This window comes from Symphalangus syndactylus, chromosome 4 (genome assembly GCF_028878055.3).
Source record: "Symphalangus syndactylus isolate Jambi chromosome 4, NHGRI_mSymSyn1-v2.1_pri, whole genome shotgun sequence".
Lineage (NCBI taxonomy): Eukaryota > Metazoa > Chordata > Mammalia > Primates > Hylobatidae > Symphalangus > Symphalangus syndactylus.
Genome location: NC_072426.2, coordinates 141577450 through 141599159, shown reverse-complemented (window position 1 = coordinate 141599159; position 21710 = coordinate 141577450). Strand labels below are relative to the sequence as shown.

At 36.5% G+C, this 21710-nt stretch overlaps 1 protein-coding gene across 12 annotated transcripts in view; it reads left to right on the top strand.

Annotated features, from left to right (window-relative positions):
- The window catches only part of DDX60 (DExD/H-box helicase 60), a 200900-nt gene that overhangs the window by 39012 nt on the left and 140178 nt on the right, over positions 1 to 21710 (top strand). For all 12 annotated transcript variants that reach the window (XM_063638363.1, XM_063638369.1, XM_063638362.1 and 9 more), the window contains 11 exons: positions 2228 to 2483; positions 6927 to 7093; positions 7605 to 7763; positions 9024 to 9173; positions 9706 to 9825; positions 10966 to 11061; positions 14144 to 14259; positions 15129 to 15271; positions 15421 to 15530; positions 20410 to 20514; positions 21059 to 21187. In XM_063638363.1, coding sequence (XP_063494433.1) covers positions 2228 to 2483; positions 6927 to 7093; positions 7605 to 7763; positions 9024 to 9173; positions 9706 to 9825; positions 10966 to 11061; positions 14144 to 14259; positions 15129 to 15271; positions 15421 to 15530; positions 20410 to 20514; positions 21059 to 21187 — 1551 coding nt within the window. The remainder of the gene's footprint in view (positions 1 to 2227; positions 2484 to 6926; positions 7094 to 7604; positions 7764 to 9023; positions 9174 to 9705; positions 9826 to 10965; positions 11062 to 14143; positions 14260 to 15128; positions 15272 to 15420; positions 15531 to 20409; positions 20515 to 21058; positions 21188 to 21710) is intronic.

The following is a 21710-nucleotide window of genomic DNA, read 5'->3' as shown; positions in this document are numbered from 1 at the left end:
ATTTTAAAACTGAATTTTCTGATTATTTGACTTTTGAGGCAGGTCATAAAGGTTTCCATCTTAAACAAATGGAAAACTCATCAGGCTTTAGTATCTTTCTGTGGGCCTCAAAGTTGGGGATTTGGGAATGGCATTTATTTTCACAAAAAGTTTCTCAAGATGAAAGGTTTTAATATATTAGAGAAAGTACCAACTTAACAAAACCAATCACAAATAAAGGTATTTGTCACATATCCACCTTAACAAATTGAAATAAACATGGTGAAGTTATCCGGAATGGAACATATAAAGACCTCAAAAAATATTTTTATTCTCACTTCTGAATAATTACTTTTGTGAAAATTTTGGCAAGATCAGGAAAATGTGCATCTCTTTGTCAAGCCTTCAGTGGACATTTCAGAACTCTGAGACACAGATAGTTCATCAGTTCAAGGACTTATCAAAAAAGCTCTTGTATTTTCTACTCAAGATAACTTCAAAAAATAATCACAAATTACTCTAAAAGGTTCTCACATGTTCTGTGAAGCCTCTATTCTTGAACTGCTTCAAAAGTTTAAGCAGTTGGGCTGTCCCATCTTTTGTTTTAAGAGCCAAAGAGAAGCCTCTCTGAGCCCAACTATGTGATCATTGTTTGTCTCCTCCTTTTCATTTTTATAGCCAATTGTATTGTCAGTGAGACTATTTAATTAAATATTTACTTTTTTTTGTTTGACAAAAAAAGTTTTTTTGGTGACAAACTTTGGTGACAAAGTTTGGTGACAACTTTTTTTGGTGACAAAAGGCTACTGCTTTTCAGTGTTTTTTGTTGTTTTGAGAGATGTTATGAAATGGTAAATTTGCAGAAATTCTTGTCACATAATACAATGTATGAAAATAGAAAAATCTACATGGCAAAGGGTCAAAGGTAACCCTTGTACTATTGAGACAGAACCATGCTAAATTGGCCCAACACAGCAAATTAGGAAGACTAAACACTGGGAAAGCTCAAATATTATTGATTAGAATTATTCGTTTCTAATTTAGAGAGTGATGACAACTAAAATTGACTTCATTATAGGCAGGCATTTACATATTAATTTCGTGACTAACCAGAAGTGTGGAAGATGTGTTGGAATCCTCTTGCTAATACAACAATTCTCTAATTTGTCTTTGTAGATTAATGAGTCAGGTTCGTAAAAGCATAGTAAATGTGGGTCCATACTATGTTTAAGTTAATTGTAAGCACTTATTGAGGAAGAGCAAATCATTTGTATTTGTGTTGTTCCTCTTATCCACTCCTCTCCTTCCTCTTTCCTTATTCACTCATCAAACATTATGGACTAAATGCTTTGTGCTTGAGACATACAGACAACAAAGGCACATTCCTGTCTCAAGGATCTCAATCAAGAGAGGAGGAATGGCAAATGAAATTACAACTACAGTTTATGTTAATGAGTGCTTCAATAGGTGTCTGAGCAGAGGAAGAATACATGACTTAGACTTGGGAGAGTCAGGGAAAGCTTCATGGAGGAAATATCGTAAACAAGTAGAGAATAGGGAGGTGATGTGGGAAGAATGGAAGAGGACAGGCGATTACAGAGAGAGCAGCAGATATAGCATGGAGAAATGAAAAGAGAGGCGGCCTCTTGTCTCTGATTTTGTGACATTAACTCTTCTTCTTCTTCTTTTTTTTTTTCTGAGAGAGAGTCCTGCTCCATCACCCAGGCTGGAGTGCAGTGGCCCAATCTCGGCTCACTGCAGCCTCTGCCTCCCGGGTTCAAGGGATTCTCATGCCTCAGCCTCCCAAGTAGCTAGGACTACAGGAACGTGCCACCACGCTCAGCTAATTTTTGTATTTTTAGTACATAAGAGGTTTCACTGTGTTGGCCAGGCTGGTCTAAAACTCCTGGCTTCAGGTGATCCGCCAGCCTCAGCCTCCCAAAGTGCTGGGATTACAGGTGTCAGCCACCATGCCTGGCAACATTTACTCTTTTATTTATAAACCACACCACTCAGAAATCTAGAAAATTATCTACAGAGAGTGTTTATACTCCCTAAATTAAGTTGTCTTAAGTTATAAATTAACAGAGGCTTAATTTCTAAAAGAAAAAAAGAAATTTTTCACATCTACTCAAAATGGGATGATGGTCAAAGTCATCAACACACCCTTAATATTGTCTCACTCATGACCTGTTATCTTGGAATATTTTCAACTTGTTTTAAGAGATATTTTTTTCCTTTGGGGCAGGAGACCAAGGCTGAAATAATTACTAGAGAGAATAAGAAAAGGTTATTTGCCAAGGAAGAACAAAAGGAAGAGCAAAAGTGGAGTGCTTTGTCATTTTCTATTGAAGAGCAAATGAAAGAGAATTTGCACTCTGGAATAAAGAACCTGGAAGAATTTTTGAAATCCTGTAAAAGTAGCTCTGTGAAACTTAAGGTTGAAATGGTGGGGTTAACTGCTTGCTTGAAAGCCTGGAAAGAACATTGCCGAAGTGAAGAAGGTATGTGATTCTGTTTTCCTATTTCGATGAGTTGGCGAATTAATACAAATGTAATGATGATAGTTGCCATTTATTAACTGGAAATTTGCATTAGAAGACTTACATGCACTATCTTACTTTATGTATTATTACCTTTACAATAGTTTCCCGCTACCTGCCAGGGGTATGTTTCAAGACCCACAATGGTTGCCTGAAACTGTGGATAGTACCAAATGCCATGTATACTGTTTTTTCCTATGCATACATACTATGATAAAGTTTAATTTCTAAATTAGGTACAGTAAGAGATTAACAACAATAACTAGTAAGATAGAATAATTATAACAATATACTATAATAAAAGTTATGTAAATATGGTCTCTCTCTTCCTCAAAATACCTTATTATACTATACTCACCCCTTTTCTTCTTGTGAGAATGTGAGATGATAAAATGGCTACATGATGAGGTGAAGTGAGGTGAATGATGAACGCTATTGTTGACCTTTTGATGATACAACAGAAGGAGGATCATCTGCTTCAGGTGATCCTTGCATCATTAAACCATGATGGAGTGAATGACTGATGTTAGGAGCAGATGATATTGATGATTGGGGTCCTCCATGGTTGAAAGAGTTTTGCTGAAGTCTTTTAGAAGAACAACATTATCGGTAACTGTTGTCACTTTTTTTCTTTTTCTTTTTTTTTTTGAGATGGAGTCTCACTCTGTCACCCAGGCTGGAGTACAGTGGCACCATCTCGGCTCACTGCAACCTCTGCCTCCCGAGTTCAAGCAATTCTTCTGCCTCAACCTCTCGAGTAGCTGGGATTACAGGTGTGCGCCACCATGCCCAGCTAATTTTTGTATTTTTAGTAGAGATGAGGTTTCACCATATTGGCCAGGCTGGTCTTGAACTCCTGACTTTGTGATCCACCTGCCACAGCCTCCTAAAGTGCTGGGATTACAGGTGTGAGCCATCGCGCCCAGTCACTTTTTAACTCATCAAAATGTTTCTGTGAAGGTTGCAATTCTTTTGTGATTATATGGGTGACTTGAATGCTGTGTTCCATCTGAGAATTGTATTCCATATTTTTTCTTTTCATATCTATGTAATTTGAAACACTTCAGCAAATTCAGGTTCTGCTTCAGGTTCTTCTTCATCTTCCTCCCTGGATGACTCAATAAGTTCTTCCATTTCCTCATTTGTTAACATTTCCTAATGAACTTCAATATGTTGTTTCACTTCTATATCAAACACATTGGCAAATCCCTCTTTGTCAGTTAGTCTTGCTGCATGAATTATTTTCCTAACTTCTCCATTGATCCCCAGGAAGCCTTGAAAATTGCTCAGGACTTCACTCCATAAATTCTTCCAGCAGGCATTTATAGTTTTTGGGTTTAATTCATCCATTGCATCTTTGGTGACTGTTAATGCATCAGCAATAGTGAATAATTTCCAGCACCTTATCATGTCCAGATTAGGGTCTGCATCAATTGCTGACTGAATGTGGTCAAACACCAGGCAGGTATATGTGGCTTTGACAAACTGAATGATGCCATAGTCAAGGCGCTGAAGCAGTGAGTTTGTATTTGGAGGTAAAAATACAATCTCAATATTTTCATTTTCAACAAAAACAGATTTGGGATGGCTAAGTGCATAGTCTCGTATTCCAAGCTTTCCTCTTTCAAGTATTTTTTCACTTCTGGGAAGAAGCATTGGTAGAACCATTCCATAAAAATGTTGGCTGTCATTCACACTTTCTGATTGTGTTGCCAGAACACAAGAAGATAATTTTTGCTTTTGTTTTTGAGAGTGTATGGCTTCTTCAGTCTGTATGCTATGCCTGTCTTTATTATATGCACTGCAGCATTGCCACCTAGTACCAAGGTTAATCTGTCCTTCCATGTTTTATGTCTTGGTGCCTCCTTTGGACTTTTATGAATGTGGGTTCTATTGGGCATCTTCTTCCAGAAGAGCCTGGTTTCATCACAATTAAAACCTTGCTTTGGATGGTATCATTTCTTTCTAACCAATTTCTTCAACTCTGCCAGAAATGTGGCAGCAGCTTCTTCATTGGCAGATGGAGCCTCTTCAGTCCGTAGTTTTTTTGTTTTGTTTTGTTTTGTTTTTGAGACGGAGCCTCGCTCTGTCACCAGACTGGAGTGCAGTGGCGTGATCTTGTTCGCCGCAACCTCCGCCTCCTGGGTTCAAGCGATTCTGCTGCCTCAGCCTCCCGAGTATCTGGGACTACATGCACACGCCACCATGCCCAGCTAATTTTTGTATTTTTACTAGAGATGGGATTTCACCATGTTGGCATGTTGGCCAGGATCATCAATCTCTTGACCTCATGATCTGCCCACCTTAGCTTTTCAAATTGCTGGGATTACAGGCATGAGCCACTGAGCCCAGCCCTCTTCAGTATTTTTTATATTTTTCAGTCCAAACCTATTCCTGAATTTGTGTAACCATCCTATATTTGAAGAAAATGGATCATTGTCACTCATTTCGGAGGATGCCTTGTTGAAGTCTTCATACAGATTCAATGCTTTCAGGTGCAACATGTTTCCATCACCTGGAAAATATTTTCTATTCATTTCTTCCACCTTCTATCTAACTAAGCACTTATCAAACACTGTGTCCAAAACTTTTGCCATTTGAGGTGCAACAGCAAAACTAGCAAAGATTTCTTTTCTTCTTCACAACTTCATGGATAAAAGATTGTTTCTGACTGTAGATCTTAGCAACCTCAGCATATGAGTTTTTCTTTACTTATTAAGTTAAGAACTTTCACGTTTTCACTTAAAGAAAGCACTTTATGGCTTCTTTTTGACATATCTGAATTGCCAACATCACTTATTTTGCAGTTTGGGGCCATTATTAAGTAAAAGAAGGGTTATTTGAACACCAACACTGAGGCATCAATGCAGTCAATCTGATCATCAAGGTGGCTACTAAATAACTAATGGGAAGGTGGTGTCTACAGTGTGAACATGGGGGACAAAGGAAGGATTCATGTCCTGAGCAGGATGAAGTGAGATGGTGCGAGATTTCATCACACAACTCAAAATGGTGTGCAATTTAAAAACTTATGAACTATGTATTTCTGGAATTTTCATTTAATAGTTTTGAACCACAGTTTAGCTCACATCCCTGATACCACCAATAAAAGGACAATTTTGTATTTTATCAATGAGCAATGAGATCTCAGAGAGGGTCCCAACGGCAAATATATAGCACATTCATAAGCACCTTCAAAGACGGGTGCAAAAAGAACAACTTAGAAAGTTGTGGGCATGGTTAAGGGAACCAACAAAAACGATGAGGCACCCGGGAAGAATCTGTCATTCACCTTTGAGACCAATGAGTAAACATTTCCTTTTTGAGTAACACTGTGTTCATGCTTCCCTGGCACGCTGAGTTCTTCCAAAGCTGCTGTGGATACCATGTGCTCTACTTTACAATTTCCATAGCAGGTAGTAAAAAAGAAAAGAAGAGCAGGTGAAATAGGATCACATCAAGATGTGTAAATTCACAGCAAGTGAAATGATCTTGTTCCATAATACCTCCAAACTGACAGTTCTTCTGAGCAAACCTAGTTGATCTGTCAGTTTTGAGCATCTCCACACTTTGATCCATTTAACACATGACCTCCATGTTCTCTCCAACACCCTGACCTATTGTTTCACTCCAGCAACCTCCTATTGTTTCTGCTGCATAATTGGGAATGATCAAGTGTTACGCATTGTTTTTCTAAGTGAACTGCTCACTTAGAAAAACAGTGCATAACGATCAGTATAAACTGTATTACATTTCCTTTATAGCCTCTTACTGTATTCAGTCGGTGTTAGTTAATATTGTTAAATAGGTGAAATATAGATGATTGATTAGAAGAAACCCTGACATAATAAGTATGAAATAATTAGCAGAGCAGAGGAACAAAAAGGATATGTATGAATATAAAGCAATGGAGAGAGATTAGCAACATCTAGAATATGACAGTTGGAAGAGGCAGATTGAATTGAAGGGCTCCAGTGATTACACCAAATATTTATCTGTCGTCAACCATAGGACTCAATAAATGTTGCTAAGGTTTTAACCAGATATTTCAAGTTATAAACATATTTTTCTTTGAACATAGTAGAGCACATATGAAAATAAAAGATGGAGAAAATATTTGTTATTCTTCCGAAACTTTTACAAACTTGAGCTTTTTTGATCTTACTTCTATGATGAACTACAATTTTTTTCCCAACACTGATATAGCTACATCTCAATAATCCACAGAGATGATGAGGTGTGGATAGTTGAACTTCAATTTTACTTTATTTGGTCCTTTCTACTCCAAAACCTCCACTAATGCCAAGTAAGATAGTGAGGCCATCTAGATGATTAATCTTGGATAATCAAATGAATTATTTTTGATGGTCTTTATAACAATTTTATTGTTTATTCTTTACCAAGGTAAAACCAGGAAAGATTTAAGTATAGCTGTTCAAATGATGAAAAGGATCCACTCCTTGATGGAAAAATACTCAGAGCTTTTACAAGAAGATGATCGGCAACTCATAGCCAGATGCCTTAAGTATTTAGGATTTGATGAGTTGGCAAGTTCTTTACATGCAACCCAGGTAATATTATCAGAATAGCTCAATTTCAACAGGGTAATTATTAGGTATACATAAAGTGTTTTGCAAAGATAGTCATCTCTTCCAGATTTTTTTTTTTTTTACTGAAAATACTATTATTAGTAGTAACCCAACTGCCCAATCTTGAAGTAATGCATAATTAGAAAATTTATACAAATGCTTACCTGGACAAACAGATTAAATGCCAGATAATCTCTGCAGATCCTTTAAAACTAACCCTGCACTTAATTCTAGCAAAACGTCTCAAAACTATAGTGTGATTATTCAATTGTCTTTAAATATATCAGGTTGTAGCCACAAATGTCATGATGTATATTTGAAAATCTTGATGTCTACTAATTTTTTCTAGTTAAGACAACGATTTAAAAAATTTAAATTTAAAAGGTGGTAAAATGCTTTTCACATAGAAAGTGCTCAGTAATAAATGTTTTACTTATTTAAATGATATTCTAATTCAATGTCGTTTTCAAAATGGACTTTTGAAATAATGCAGGATGCAGAAAATGATGTAAAAGTGAAGAAAAGGAATAAATATTCGGTTGGCATTGGGCCAGCTCGGTTCCAACTGCAATACATGGGCCATTATTTGATACGAGATGAGAGAAAAGACCCAGATCCCAGGGTCCAGGATTTTATTCCCGACACATGGCAGGTAATACTGCAAGTGAAACAAAAATTACTGTATTTTCTTATTATATGTGATCTCAGAGGTTTCTCATTATTGTGGCTCTACATATTATATTTGATGTTGATGTCATTTAAAGATACTTTGTTATTGAAAATGTCAAATGTGGACTATTTTTTCCCCATTTAAAGAAAGTGAGATTTTCTTTTATTATATAGACCATTTCCTTGGAGGTACATTAATGGATTCATATGTTTAGCTCTGATGTTATCTCAGTGTCATCCAGCTGTATCATTATGGAGCAGCCTCCACGTTTTCCCTGTGTCAATAGGATTTCATATGTAAATATATAAAGTGCGTAGAGAAATTTGGATAGTTTAAATAGTAGGGACGATTGTTTAGATATTTACACATTGCATGTGTCACCATAGTAGCTATTCTAAAAATGTATATAAAATTAATATTGAGGGATATAAAATTTAGAAGAAAAGGATGCATTTCTACATGCATTGAACCATACCAACTTGCTGATAAATTGAACATGTTTGCCTACAGAAATGCAGTTTCATAGCTTCAATCTAATAGACTGCCCCTTCAGAATCTTTCTTATGATGGCGGGGTAGGTTAAAAAATGCATGCCGCCTTTTCATGAATGGGAAGACTGGTTCCTTGCTTCAGTGCAGGACTAGAGGCAGTAATGCTCTCCGTTAATTTCAGTCACATTGTAACTCTTCTGATGCCCAATTCACGCTGAGGTGTGGCCAGGAGTGGACCGGTTGGGGTTTTGAGTTGTTTTCCCATCTTCTACCTATTACATAGACTTATTGTCATTCTTCGGCTAGTCAACATTCTTCGGCTGAAGGGATGGAGCTCTCTCATCCTGGCATTCTTCTATGTAGAAAGTAGAAGATCAGTAGTAAAATTAAGAATGTTTGATGTTTCATCTCCTCAGCTATTTTTTTCACCATCAGTAATATACATATTGTCTCTTTCTTAGAACTTAGTTTCTCAGCCGCACTTAGTAAATAGCAAATAATTACAAGGTGTTTTCTCAATAATAAGATATTTTGTTCAGACATCCTCTCCATTTTTCACACATAAAACCCACCTTACAGATTTTCAAAAGCATAAAAATGATCTCTTCTGAGAGAATGACATGAGAACTTCAGATGTACCTACAGATCCTTTGAGGTTCAGAAAATCGTATTGGAAGTCTATAAATACTGTCTTTGTTTTGGTAACATACGGTTCACTTTCTTGACACGAATGATACTCTGCACCCTGCAGCGAGAGCTCCTTGATGTTGTGGATAAGAATGAGTCAGCAGTGATTGTTGCCCCAACGTCCTCAGGCAAAACCTATGCCTCCTACTACTGTATGGAGAAAGTGCTGAAGGAGAGTGACGACGGGGTGGTCGTGTACGTTGCACCCACAAAGGTAGTGCTCAAGTGACTGTAATATTGTCTTTCATTCCTGAACCTGCTATTTAAAAATAATGAACATGGTCACATGGTAGATCTAGTTCACTTTATTTTTTAACCTGCATTTTCTTGTTCCAGTGTCTGAAGGTAAAATAACATACATATACATATACACATACATACACACACACAAACATATACATAAAATAACATATACATATTCAAACTTTAGACATCAGGGGAAAGTCACCAAATATAGGAGACACAATTTTTTTCTGATGTATAGGCAACATTTTCTGTTTTTCCTTCTGACGAATACTTTTTAAATTCCATTTTACTTTAAGCTGAGGTTTATCAATGAAGTTTGTATGCTGAGTCAACTATCTCAAAGAGAATATGTTAGTGTGTTTAGAGTAGTGGGTTGATGAAAGGGGTTAGTAAGCTTTCTGCACTGAAAGCAGGACACACTTTTAGACAGTTCTTGTTGTCCTCTGATATTTCACCTCTCTCTATTATGTGACTAATGGATCTTTTTCTTTGTCAATCAGGCCCTTGTTAATCAAGTGGCAGCAACTGTTCAGAATCGTTTTACGAAAAATCTGCCAAGTGGTGAAGCTCTCTGTGGTGTTTTCACCAGGGAGTATCGTCATGACGCCTTAAACTGTCAGGTAGGGTATTTTAATTAATAAGTGTGTTATCAAATTATATAACTGTACTTGTATGTCTCTTTGACTAGAAATTCAACATCTTCTCAAGGCTTGTGAAAATAATTTCCTTGAATTTATGAAAGACAAAATACTTTTAGAAAAAATGTAATATTGTTACATTTCAAAGAGTGAGAACTAGAACTCATCTTTCTCTAAGGACACTGACCTTTGGATTTCTGATTTCATCTATAGTTTATTGCATCGTCTCGGTTTGTAAAAGGATTCAGAATAATCTGATGAATGCTATGTTATAGAAAATTAACAAACCTCAATTTTAAATCAATTACTTTTTCTTCATAAGTATCTATTAAGGATACTCATGATTTAGAAAATGTTCTATTATGGATCGTATACCTGGTGTTAAATCATAAACAGTTTTCACCCTTATGAACTCACAGATCAACAATTAAGACTAAATAAGAATGAACACATGATTTTAGAAGATTGCATGGTAGGCATGGAGATGTTCTACCCAGATTGCCTTTCAAAGAAGGACTTGATGTGGGGAGTGTGGTTAAGATAGATGCCAGCTATCAGCTCCCCAAGTTCTGCCTCCACAGTCTCTACACTGCAATTGAGCTAAGTAGAAGTATAAACAGTGGGCTGCTGTGGCTCGATGTGGAACAACTCTGACAGCAATCCTCACTCCAGAACTCCGAGCTAGGTTGGCTGAAGCTCCATCAGGCCTACCTTGCAGTTAGGCTTCCCCCTCTGCTCATGCCTGCTTCCCTGCTCTTTTCACACTAGCTGATTCTTAATAAACCCCTTCCAATCCAAACTCTATGTCAATGTCAGGTTTTAAAGAATCAAACTTGTGACAATGAATAATTTCTATTTTTAAACTCTGAATGCTCATGAACAAGGATGTAAACTTCAAATCTGATTTTCTACCATTTTTGGCCTACCAAAATTTCAGTTTCATATGGTTCCAATGAATATGGCACAGTTTTGATGAAGCCCTGAATTCTCAGAAGCAATGTTATATGCCAATTATCAGCAGGTACATTCAGGACTCATAAGTCTATCTTACATATTTCTGTAACTATGTCTACACATACTAAGTGCTCAAAATGTTACTTCACACAATATTATTCTTTGTAGGTACTTATTACAGTGCCTGCCTGCTTTGAAATTCTGCTGCTTGCTCCTCATCGCCAAAACTGGGTGAAAAAGATCAGATACGTTATATTTGATGAGGTAGGTTTGGTATTCTTTCTTTGCTTAATTTCCTAGTGCACATTTGCATAGCAATGAAGATATTTGGTGTTTCAGGACATCTGTCCCCTTGGATGGAGTTCAGATTGAGAAGGCCTCCGTTTTTTTTTCCTGAGTGATTTTTCCTGGGAATTACAGTTTTTTGGCTCCCTTTTCCTGTTGTGAATCAATAGGGTAAAATGATGCACCCTGCAGAGTTCTGTATGGGAGTGGAATCTTTTGTTGACAGCTGTTTCAGGGGAAATAGAATTCAACCATCCTGGTACAAGTTTCCCTGGACAGAGATTTCAATCCAATCTTTGACCTCTAAAGTAAATAATTTTTGGCTCTAACAATGATGTCAATTACGTAAGTTTTATCGGTCATGATCCCAACAGATAATTAAATGACACTCTTGAAATGCAATAATTCAAGAAGGGTATTTTTCAAAGGTGTATGTGAGGGAATCCATAAGGGTTAGTGCAGTAATCTAGAGCTAGTAGTTTATCCCTAGGCTTAAAGGGGCAAGGCGTGGAAGCATTTATGGAAACTCAAAAGGAGATTCCAATTGAGTTGACCATATTGTGAGGAACATAGCTGATTCAAGGTAGCTTTGCAGGAAAGGAGCCAATGGAAAAATGACCTCAGCCTCAGTCTCCCCACATCTTCTGATCTATGGCCAAGGCCCTCCATAGGCCAAACCTAGTGGAACCAGAAATCATAAGATTCCTTTTGACAAAGTGCCTATAGGTCAGCTTCCCTGGGAAGAGAGAGCAGAATAAAAAACAATGTAGATTTATAGCGATTTATTGGGGCAAATGGATGATACTTAGCAAAGGTATATTGCAGCATTATTAGGAATATTTATTGGTCAGGCACGGTGGCTCACACCTGTAATCCCAGGACTGTGGGAAGCTGAGGTGGGCAAATTGCCTGAGGTCAGGAGTTTGAGGCCAGCCTGGCCAACATGGTGAAACCCCATCTCTACTAAAAATACAAAAATTAGCTGGATGTGGTGGCGGGCGCCTGTAATCTCAGCTACTCAGGAGGCTGAGGCAGGAGAACCACTTGAACCCAGGAAGTGGAGGTTGCAGTGAGCCAAGATCGTACCACTGCACTCCAGCCTGGGTACCAGAGTGAAACTCCATCTCAAACAAAAAAAAAAAAAAAAAAAAAGAAAGAAAAAAAGGGGGAATATTTATTAAAAGAGATTTAAAACACGATAGAAAGATACAATCTTTGACTCTGTGGAATTTTACATTCAAAGGGGAAAAGTTTAACAAATCTCTGTAACTTACCTTTTCCTTGCTATAAACTTGGAGCTACCAAATAGGCTGTGCTTCGGATTTGTTTGATACTGATTTATTATATTTATTTTTGGTTAATCTCATATTGCATCATGAAGGTCTTGAATATTCTTGTTTTCAAAAATCCAACAACTTTGTCTATGCAATCTAGAACTTTGAATTAAAATCTCATCTCAAAACTCTGAAGTAATATGACGATACGACTTTGGCTATTTCAGTTTTTCAAATTTTGTGTAAGGGATAAAAACGAAAGGTTTTAAAGGCTAATGTCTATTCTGGCAGAATCAGGGAAAAGTGCTATCTAGTGCAAAGTGTAAGGTCAATATTTGATGGAGTGGTATTTTATCTCACCAGGACAAGTCCAGATGGGCAGTGGGTATCCATATTCTAATAGATAGATAATTTGACTTTGATAGTAAGTCTTTTTCAGTTGCTTGCCAGGTGTCATACTTTAATCTGTTAAATGAAGACCACATTTGGGACTCTTTTCTGAATCTAGTTTGATTTGCTCATCCATTCATTTACTCAGCAGATATTTAAGGAGTGCCTCCTCAGTGCTAGGCCTTGTGTCAGTGGCTAGGAATAGAATATTCAGGTGTAAGGTTACAGTTTACTTAATGCCTTATCTATTAGACACTGGAGCTGACAGCAGTTTAATCAAGAAAGAGGAAATAAACAAGTGAGCTCACAAATGATGATGCTAGCCCACGTTGGTACAAACCGTGAAGGGAGAGACCAGGCTGTCATGACTGCAGTCCTGGCAGAGTGTCAGGAGGAGGCAACTCTGGAATAGGTGGTCAGAAGAGTCTTTTTTATGGAGTGGCATTGAGCTGAATTCTACTGTTTGAATAAGAGAGGGTAAGAGTATTTTAAGCAGAGGGAATAATATACGTGAAAGCTCTTGGGTAGGAAGGGTGAGTTCAAGGAACAAAGAAAAGGTCATTCTTTCTGGACCATAGTAAAGGTGGAGACAGTGGATTGAGATAAAGCCAGGGAGGCAGCAGCGGCCAAATGATGCCAGACATTATACATCCCATTAAGGAGTTTGTTTTGTTTCACATGCAAAGGGAAGCTATTAAAGCAATTTATTTAGTGACATGACTCGATATAGTTTATCTTTTTAAACTTTTTTTTTTTTTTTTTTTTTTTTAGACAGAGTCTTGCTCTGTTGCCCAGGCTGGAGCCTTGTGGCACGATCTCAGATCACTGCAAGCTCCGCCTTCTGGGTTCACGCCATTCTCCTGCCTCAGCCTCCCAAGTAGCTGGGACTATAGGCACCCACCACCACGCCCAGCTAATTTTTTTGTATTTTTAGTAGAGATGGGGTTTCACTGTGTTAGCTAGGATGGTCTCGATCTCCTGACCTCGTGATCCACCCGCCTCGGCCTCCCAAAGTGCTGGGATTACAGGCGTGAGCCACTGCGCCTGGCCAACATTTTTATTTTGGCTGTGATGTGAAGAATTTAAGGGCAGATAGGGAGGCTAAGTATAGTAGTCAAGTGGATATTGTGATAGTGCTGCTGAGATATGAGAGTAGCTAGGTTGGAGGTAGACATGAAGAGAAATGCATTGAGTTGAAAGAAATTTTTGAAAGTAAGGTAAAGCAGAATTGTTGGTGAATTGGTTGTGAGGATTTTTAATATTTCTTTAAACTTGGCGTGGTCACTTAAAGGTGATGGGAAGGCATGCATGACAATTTCAAGATTCCATGTCTTACTTTCATTTGCTATTTTTAAATCAAATTTTCAGTTGAGATTTTTTTTTTTTTTCTTTAATAGGTTCATTGTCTTGGTGGAGAAATCGGAGCAGAAATCTGGGAACATCTCCTTGTCATGATCCGATGTCCCTTTTTGGCTCTTTCAGCTACCATAAGTAATCCTGAACATCTCACCGAGTAGGCATTAAGTTCCAATTTGGACAGAGTGTTTATCTATTTTGAATGTTTGAATTTCATAATTTCTCTATGGGTTCTCAGGAGTTTTATAATTTTCTAGTGAATTTAATAGTTTATTTCTGGATCTTCAAGAAACTGCATCTCTCTACACCTCCTGGCCAATTGTTGAGGAAACCCACCCTCTATAAATCAAGAACTTCCCCACCCAGATCTGCAATTGAGTAGGAAATTTCCCCCATCCCAAAAATGATTCATCAGGAAAGATATATTTTTGTTTCTTTTTTTGTCCTTCACCAAGAAATAAAAAATAAAATGATATAACAACACACTCAGCCATGGGGCCTGTGGTCCATTTTCCCACTTTGTAGAGATGTTTAGAGAGATAGCAAATTCTTATTAGTTGAAAGCGCCATTTTATCTTGTCATTGGGCTTGATTTTTGCCTACTACTAATACTTTTTTTTACTTTACAATAGTATTTATTTATTTACTAATAACAATCCTATAATACCTCCTATGTGCCCAGTACTGTTCTAAGTGCTTTACATGTATTAATTTTAAATGCCCAGCAACCCTTACGATTTATGCTTACTTCCATTACTACAATTAAATAGTCACAGTTCCAATATGACTACCATATTTCCATTTTAAAATGTGGAAAACTAGGTACAGAAAGATGAAGTTATTCAACCAAGAGACACAGCTATTACTAAGAAGGTTGGGATTTAATTTCAGGTAGTCTGGCTTCTGAGTCTATTCCCCTAAGTACACTTTATAAGGAAGATGAAATTGTCTTTACTTAAGCTACTTAATTTCACAGGAAGCAGTTCCATGTTCTGCCTAAATAATATGTACATTTATTTTTTTAAGGTGGCTACAGTCGGTAAAATGGTACTGGAAACAAGAAGACAAAATAATTGAAAATAAAACCGCTTCTAAAAGACATGTGGGCCGTCATGCTGGCTTTCCCAAAGACTACTTGCAAGTAAAACAATCATATAAAGTTAGACTTGGTATGTTTGATATATTTATGTAAACTTTGCCTTTTACTTTATTATTTTTAAAAAATCTACCATTACCTTGATCTTGATGCCGTTTACTTTAAATTTATTTCAGTGATTACATTTCCATTGATGTGGAAATTCTTGTTCTTCATTTTTAGTGCTCTATGGAGAGAGGTACAATGATCTAGAGAAGCATGTATGTTCAATAAAACATGGTGACATTCATTTTGATCATTTTCACCCATGTGCTGCACTAACGACAGATCATGTAAGTAATATTTTAGCCATATTTGTTCTAAGTAATATAAAATATTTGTATATATTATAAATAAATGCTGCCTAATTGATATTTATCAGAATTATAGAATTACAGAATTACAGAAACTGATACTTTAACCTTAGTTTAAAAAATAACAAGAGTATTCTTTCTAATTCTCATTGGTTCTTCAACAATGCCTGAATACACAAAGATTAAAAACCACTACAAATTTAACCTGAATTTTTAGCTAATTTTATTTATTCTCGGATGTTTCATTTGCCAATTTTTCTTCTTCTCGGCGCCCATGTCTGTCTGTCTACCCCTCTGACGCTAATTCTTCTCATAGTGCAGCCATACAATTATATGTGGACAATCCCTAGTACATAGAGAAATCAGGTAAAAGACATTCTCACTAACGTAGCAATCACAACATGATTTTTTTGTGGTGAGCCAGTAAGGTGGAGGTCTTAGGAAGATTTCAGCTGGGACACCGGGGTGTGAGTGGGGAAAGATTTCTTAATTTTTCTTGCATAGTTCTCTTCCGCTCTCATCCTAGTCCCATACATGGCCCATTTAAACTTCCTTTGGCTTTCAAAGTGATGATTAGTCAATAGTTTTGTCTTCCTTCTAAAACCTTAAATATATTCCAAGTTCTGTTATGTTAAACATAGTAGGACATCCATCATAAGATTGTTGTGATGATTAAAGGTGGTAAAATATGTAAAATTTTTAGAGCACAAAAGTCAACATAATTTGACATGAATATAATTAAACGTAACTCTCAACTTTCTTTAAAGATAATTTTGATCTTTCCAAGTCTCTTTTGGCTTTCTTTTGGAAAAAGCTAAATGCATACCTCCTTAGCTTGACAACCAAGGTCGTCTATGACCTGGCCCCAATGTCCTTTCCATTCATTCACTGGGGATATCTTACCTGGCAGCCCTCATGCTATATATTGCTCTTAGAATATTTCAAACTGGATGCCAAATACCAGTCATTCATATCCTGTTCATCTTCCATAATTCTTCAAATGTGAAACCTTTTCTGAATTCTTCTCTGACTTTCTTAGGTAGATGTAATCTTTCTTCTCTCAATAAATACCTTGTCTGTGTTTCTAATATGACACCAGCCATGATGAGCTTACTGCTTAAGTTGTTTACATGCATATAGTCTTTACTTACTAGAATAACTCTTTGAAGACAAATTTTGTGTCCTTCATTTCCTAACAAATTGCTATGTATATAAAAGGTACTAAGTGTATGTTAAATAAGAACAGCCACTGCACTCCAGCCTGGGTGACAGAGCGAGACTCTGTCTCAAGAAAAAAAAGAAAAAAAAAAAAAAAAAGAACAGCCAACCTAAATTGAGTACTTACTTCATGTTCTAAAATTTCTACATTTTTAAACCTCTTTTAACCATTACAACAATCTTATGATAGATGTCTTAATACTATTCCCACTTTACAATGAGGAAAGTGAGGCATAGAGAACTTAACTAACTCAGTGTTGCATCATTAAGTAAATGGTGGGGCCAGGATGCAATCTCAAACAAGTTGGCTTTTAAAAGCAAGCTGGCTGATGGTAATTTTCTAATAGGATTTTGTTATGGAAACATCTCTGTGGGACAATGGCCCAGTCCAAATTCTAAATAAACCTAAATATGGACAAAATTCTTGTGACTTAACTCGTACCCCAAACCTAGAATATGGATGATAACCCACATATAAGAATAAAAGACACTTTATTCTCTCATTTTTCTTTCTTCCTTCCCTCCCCTCCCCTCCCCTCCTCTCCCCTCACCTCCCCTCCCCTCCCCTCTCCTCCCCTCCCCTCCCCTCCCCTCTCCTCCCTTTCCCTTCCCCTTCCCTTCCCTCCCTTCTTTCCTTTATGATATCCAGGAGTTATCTGACATTTTCATCATTACCTGGCATTTTAAAAACAGTATAGTATTTAAAAATTATTCTGTGTAGGATGGTTCAAGGCAGGTTATCTTTAAGCAGCAATGAATATAGTGGTTTGGAGTACTTGCTGAAATTGTCATTTTGGTCCAAGTGCCTTTCCTCTATTTTCAGTAGCTATTAATGGAGTAACTGGAAAGCAATAGAACTGCTACAGTGTGCTGTGACCCCAGATGACTAATGCAAAGGTCATGCTGTTGTATGAGTCTTCTTAAGATGTCTAGACTTTTGTGGCAGGAATGCAGGATGAACATAAAGACTTAGGTATTAGTAAGTCTCTTTTGACAGCTGTGTATGGCATGTGTTTATATAGGACATATCTTAAAGTAGCAGTGATAAAAACCAAGGAGGCCTTTCAGCTGAGTAAATAATTCCTGGTCCTGTGTAGTCCATTTCAGATCAATATGAAAAAATGGAGTGGCAAGAAAAAACATAATCAACTGTGGCAACATAAGAAGGGCCATCCACCTGGGTCCTTTCCTCTATAGTTGTAGTATAAAAATGATTTCAGGAGTGGGGCAGGACGAGTGAGCTGGTCTGAATCCAACCATGGTGAGGGATCGCCTTCAATCCATACATGGCTTGTTTCTGGCTAAGGACAGTGTCTTTTGGCCTTTGGCCCAATTTTCATGCCACACAGGAACAGCTGCTGACTCCTGGAGAGCTATCAGCCCCAGGAAGTCCTTGAAAGAACTGCTGTCTATCTGTTTCTGCTCAGCATAAATCAATGCCTACTCTCACCTGTGACATTAGGGACAATGTGGTTTACAAAAATAGCATCATGGTATAATACTATTGTGTTTATAAATAAAGAATGGTACAAATCTATGACCTTTTATTTCTCTTCATTTTCTGCCTATACTCACTCAACTTTTACAGGATCATTAGTCACTATGTAGTGGAGAACAACTGAATTGAATCTCCAGTATTTAGGCATAGGACTATTAAACTGATTTAAAAAATTAAGAACTGTAACGGATAATTAATCAATCATATTGATGGCTGTGGCATTAATCATATGCCAGGCATTTTACTAGGTCTGTTACATATGTTATCTAATATAATTCTCATAAGAAATCTATGTCACAGGCAGAATTATCCTTAATTTTAGAAATGAGGAAACTCAGACCTCTCTAAAAGGCTAAGAGACTTAAGAAATCATAAGCATTCTAGCAACCAAAAACAGAAGATTTATGTTTTAAAATTATAATAAATCTTGGATTTATTGTATGCTTTTATTTTAGATAGGTAGAATAAGTAACCACTTTCAAGTAATACCTAACAAGAGAGCAAGATGCCAACATTACAAAATAAGAGGTGTTTTGTTTTATTTAGTATTTTGACATAATATAGTCCTTAGCATTTAGCTATCTTTCGATACTCCAACTGAGATGTTAAATGATGATTCCGGGAATTGTTTTATGTTCTATAGTTTTAAAGGTTTGAAGAACATATGTTGATTTTGTTTGCTCTCACTGCAGTCTTTAGGGTGGAAGTAAAAATATTGTATTTTCATTCCTATATTATGGATGAGGAACTAGCATTTACAAGTGCAATTAGAACCAGATCTTCTCATTCAAACTCTCCTGTACTTTCCATTCTACCAAACATCATCTCCAGTTTTTTTCAACTGTGTTGTATTTGGAGTGGTTTTTTTAGCCCCGAAATTTGAAACCTGAATTTTAAAACGTATTAATAGCTATTTACGAAAACAAGTGCCCTATTGTCAAATTATTTCGGATAAATTTGCATGCTATATTTACTTCTTTGAGATTTCACATTTCCAGTGAGAAATCCCAAAGAATCCTATTTGATACAATAGATATCATTTCTCCCTTCTTTTCCTTTTTTGAAGAATATTGTCTTAGCCCCCATTCAACAGGCTTCTATAATAAGAATATCACAAACTGAGAGGCTTTAGAAACAAAGATTTATTTTTCAGAATTCTGGAGGCTGGGGAGTCCAAGGTCAAGGCACTGGGAGATTTGGTGTCTTGTGAGGGCCTGCTTTCTGCTTCATAGATAGCTGTCTTCTCGCTGTGCCCTCACATGGCAGAAGGGACAGGGTAGATCTCTGTGGTCTCTTTTATAACAGCATTAATCCCATTCATGAGGGTTCTTCCTTCATGACTTAATCATCTCCTAAAGGATTTGCCTCCAGATACCATCACATTGGGGATTCGGTTTCAATATGTAAGTTTTGGGGGAAGACAAACATTCAGTCTATACTACATTCCTATTAACATCTCAGAGAGTATGTTTCTACATGCAAATGATTTGTAGCAGTAGTGATTGAAACCAGTAGAAAATACTACAGTGAAACTTTTTGAGAACAGGAATTTTTTATTTCCACTTAAAAATATTTGTGGAAAAAATGAATGGCATACATAATTAAGAAGACTTAAAGCAGACCTGTCAGTGATCTTTGGGAGAAATTTCTTGGAGTCTTGAAGGTGGTTTGAGAGCCTTTATCTTGAAGTTGACCCAGTTCTTATCTTGAAACTTAAGCAAATAAGATTTTCCCATTTTAGCCTGGCTTGGTACACATAAAGTAAAGAATCACATTCTTAATTACATCAATTTTGGTGTTAGCTGTAAGGTAGAGGTTATGTATTGTCTAAACTGAGTCCGCAAATCTTTCAGCTTCCCATCGCTCTGATTTCAATTATGAAGTCAGTTCATAGAAAATTAGCACAATGAAAAGGTCTTAGGAAGTAATATTAAAATTTTTTGGTGGGCTTTTGGCTTTTTTTCCTCTTTAGTGATTCAGGAAACTGTGTTGATAGAATTTGTTAGCGTTTAGCACCTATCAGCATTTGAACATTTTAGTTTATTGCATTTCAGTGTCTTTGGGTTATGATAGTGACTAAGAGGGAAAGGAGAAGACATAAAATAAAATAAAGAGTAAAAATTTTAATTTTATTTGAAACAGATTGAAAGCTATGGATTCCCTCCTGATCTTATCCTTTCACCTCGAGAAAGCATCCAGCTATATGATGCCATGTTTCAAATTTGGAAAAGTTGGCCCCGGGCCCAGGTAAATAATAATGATGTAATTAATCCTATTATAGAGGATGATAACATTGACAAACTCTCACCCTTTCTAATCACTGGCATCTAATCTTTTAAAATTATTAGTTGACTCTTCCTACAATAAGAGTGCCTCTTCTCATATTTCTAACATTATCTGTTTGTTTTTTAATGGGTTTTGATTTGTATTTTATTTTCATTCCTGAGAATATTTCTTCTTTTTTTTTGAAATCTTTTCAACTTCTGGAACACTATTATATTTCAGTCTTCTTATACCTTAGATTCATATTTCTTTTCATTATACTTGCTTCCCTTCTAAGTCCCAATTGCTGTTTTGTTTTCATCTTCTACTTTGTTTTGCTTTGTATCCTCTCTTTTGAAGAGCTCATCCATCCTAGTAATGTTATGCATTAGAAGCCATGTGGAGATAAAAAGTTTAACCATCTCTGTGCTCAAGAAACTTGTAAGGCTGTTAATCAGGCATATAACTGAGAAATACTTTTGGATTTTCTTGCATGATTGTACCTAATTTTGTAATATTTGTTTTCAAGGAACTGTGCCCAGAAAACTTCATTCATTTTAACAATAAATTAGTCATTAAAAAGATGGATGCTAGAAAATATGAAGAGAGTCTAAAGGCAGAATTAACAAGTTGGATTAAAAATGGCAACATAGAGCAGGTAATTTTCATACACTTTTTGGCCAAACTTTATTTTTATTGTTTTCTTGAGTTATATCATTCAGTTAATACCATTTTCTGATTTTTTTTAATCCTCAATTTTTATTTTAGAAATTTAAGTTGAACATGAAGTCTAGTAATTCTGGGATAGAATAAAAAGAGAAAGTAAACTGGTCTTTGTCTTACCCTCAGTGTCTTCTGAACCATGTGCCAGAGGCTATTGGTTGTTTCTAAATGGCATAGCAGATGAGAACAGAAGGTTCACTATCCATAGAGATGATATTGTTGATACTTTGGCAGTAGAGAGACTGAACTCACAGGAACAGTCTCTGAGAAGAATGTTTTACTCCTCTGTCTTTTTTGACTTGGAGTTTATTGTCCTTTTCTTCTTCTCGTTTCAAGTTGTAGGAACTATTTGTGTATTAAAACTTTACCTGGAATTATAGAAGTTACGGATATTTGTTTTAATAAGTTGATGGTCTTCATATTTTGAAATTTGATTTATTGGCGCCGATTGAGGAATG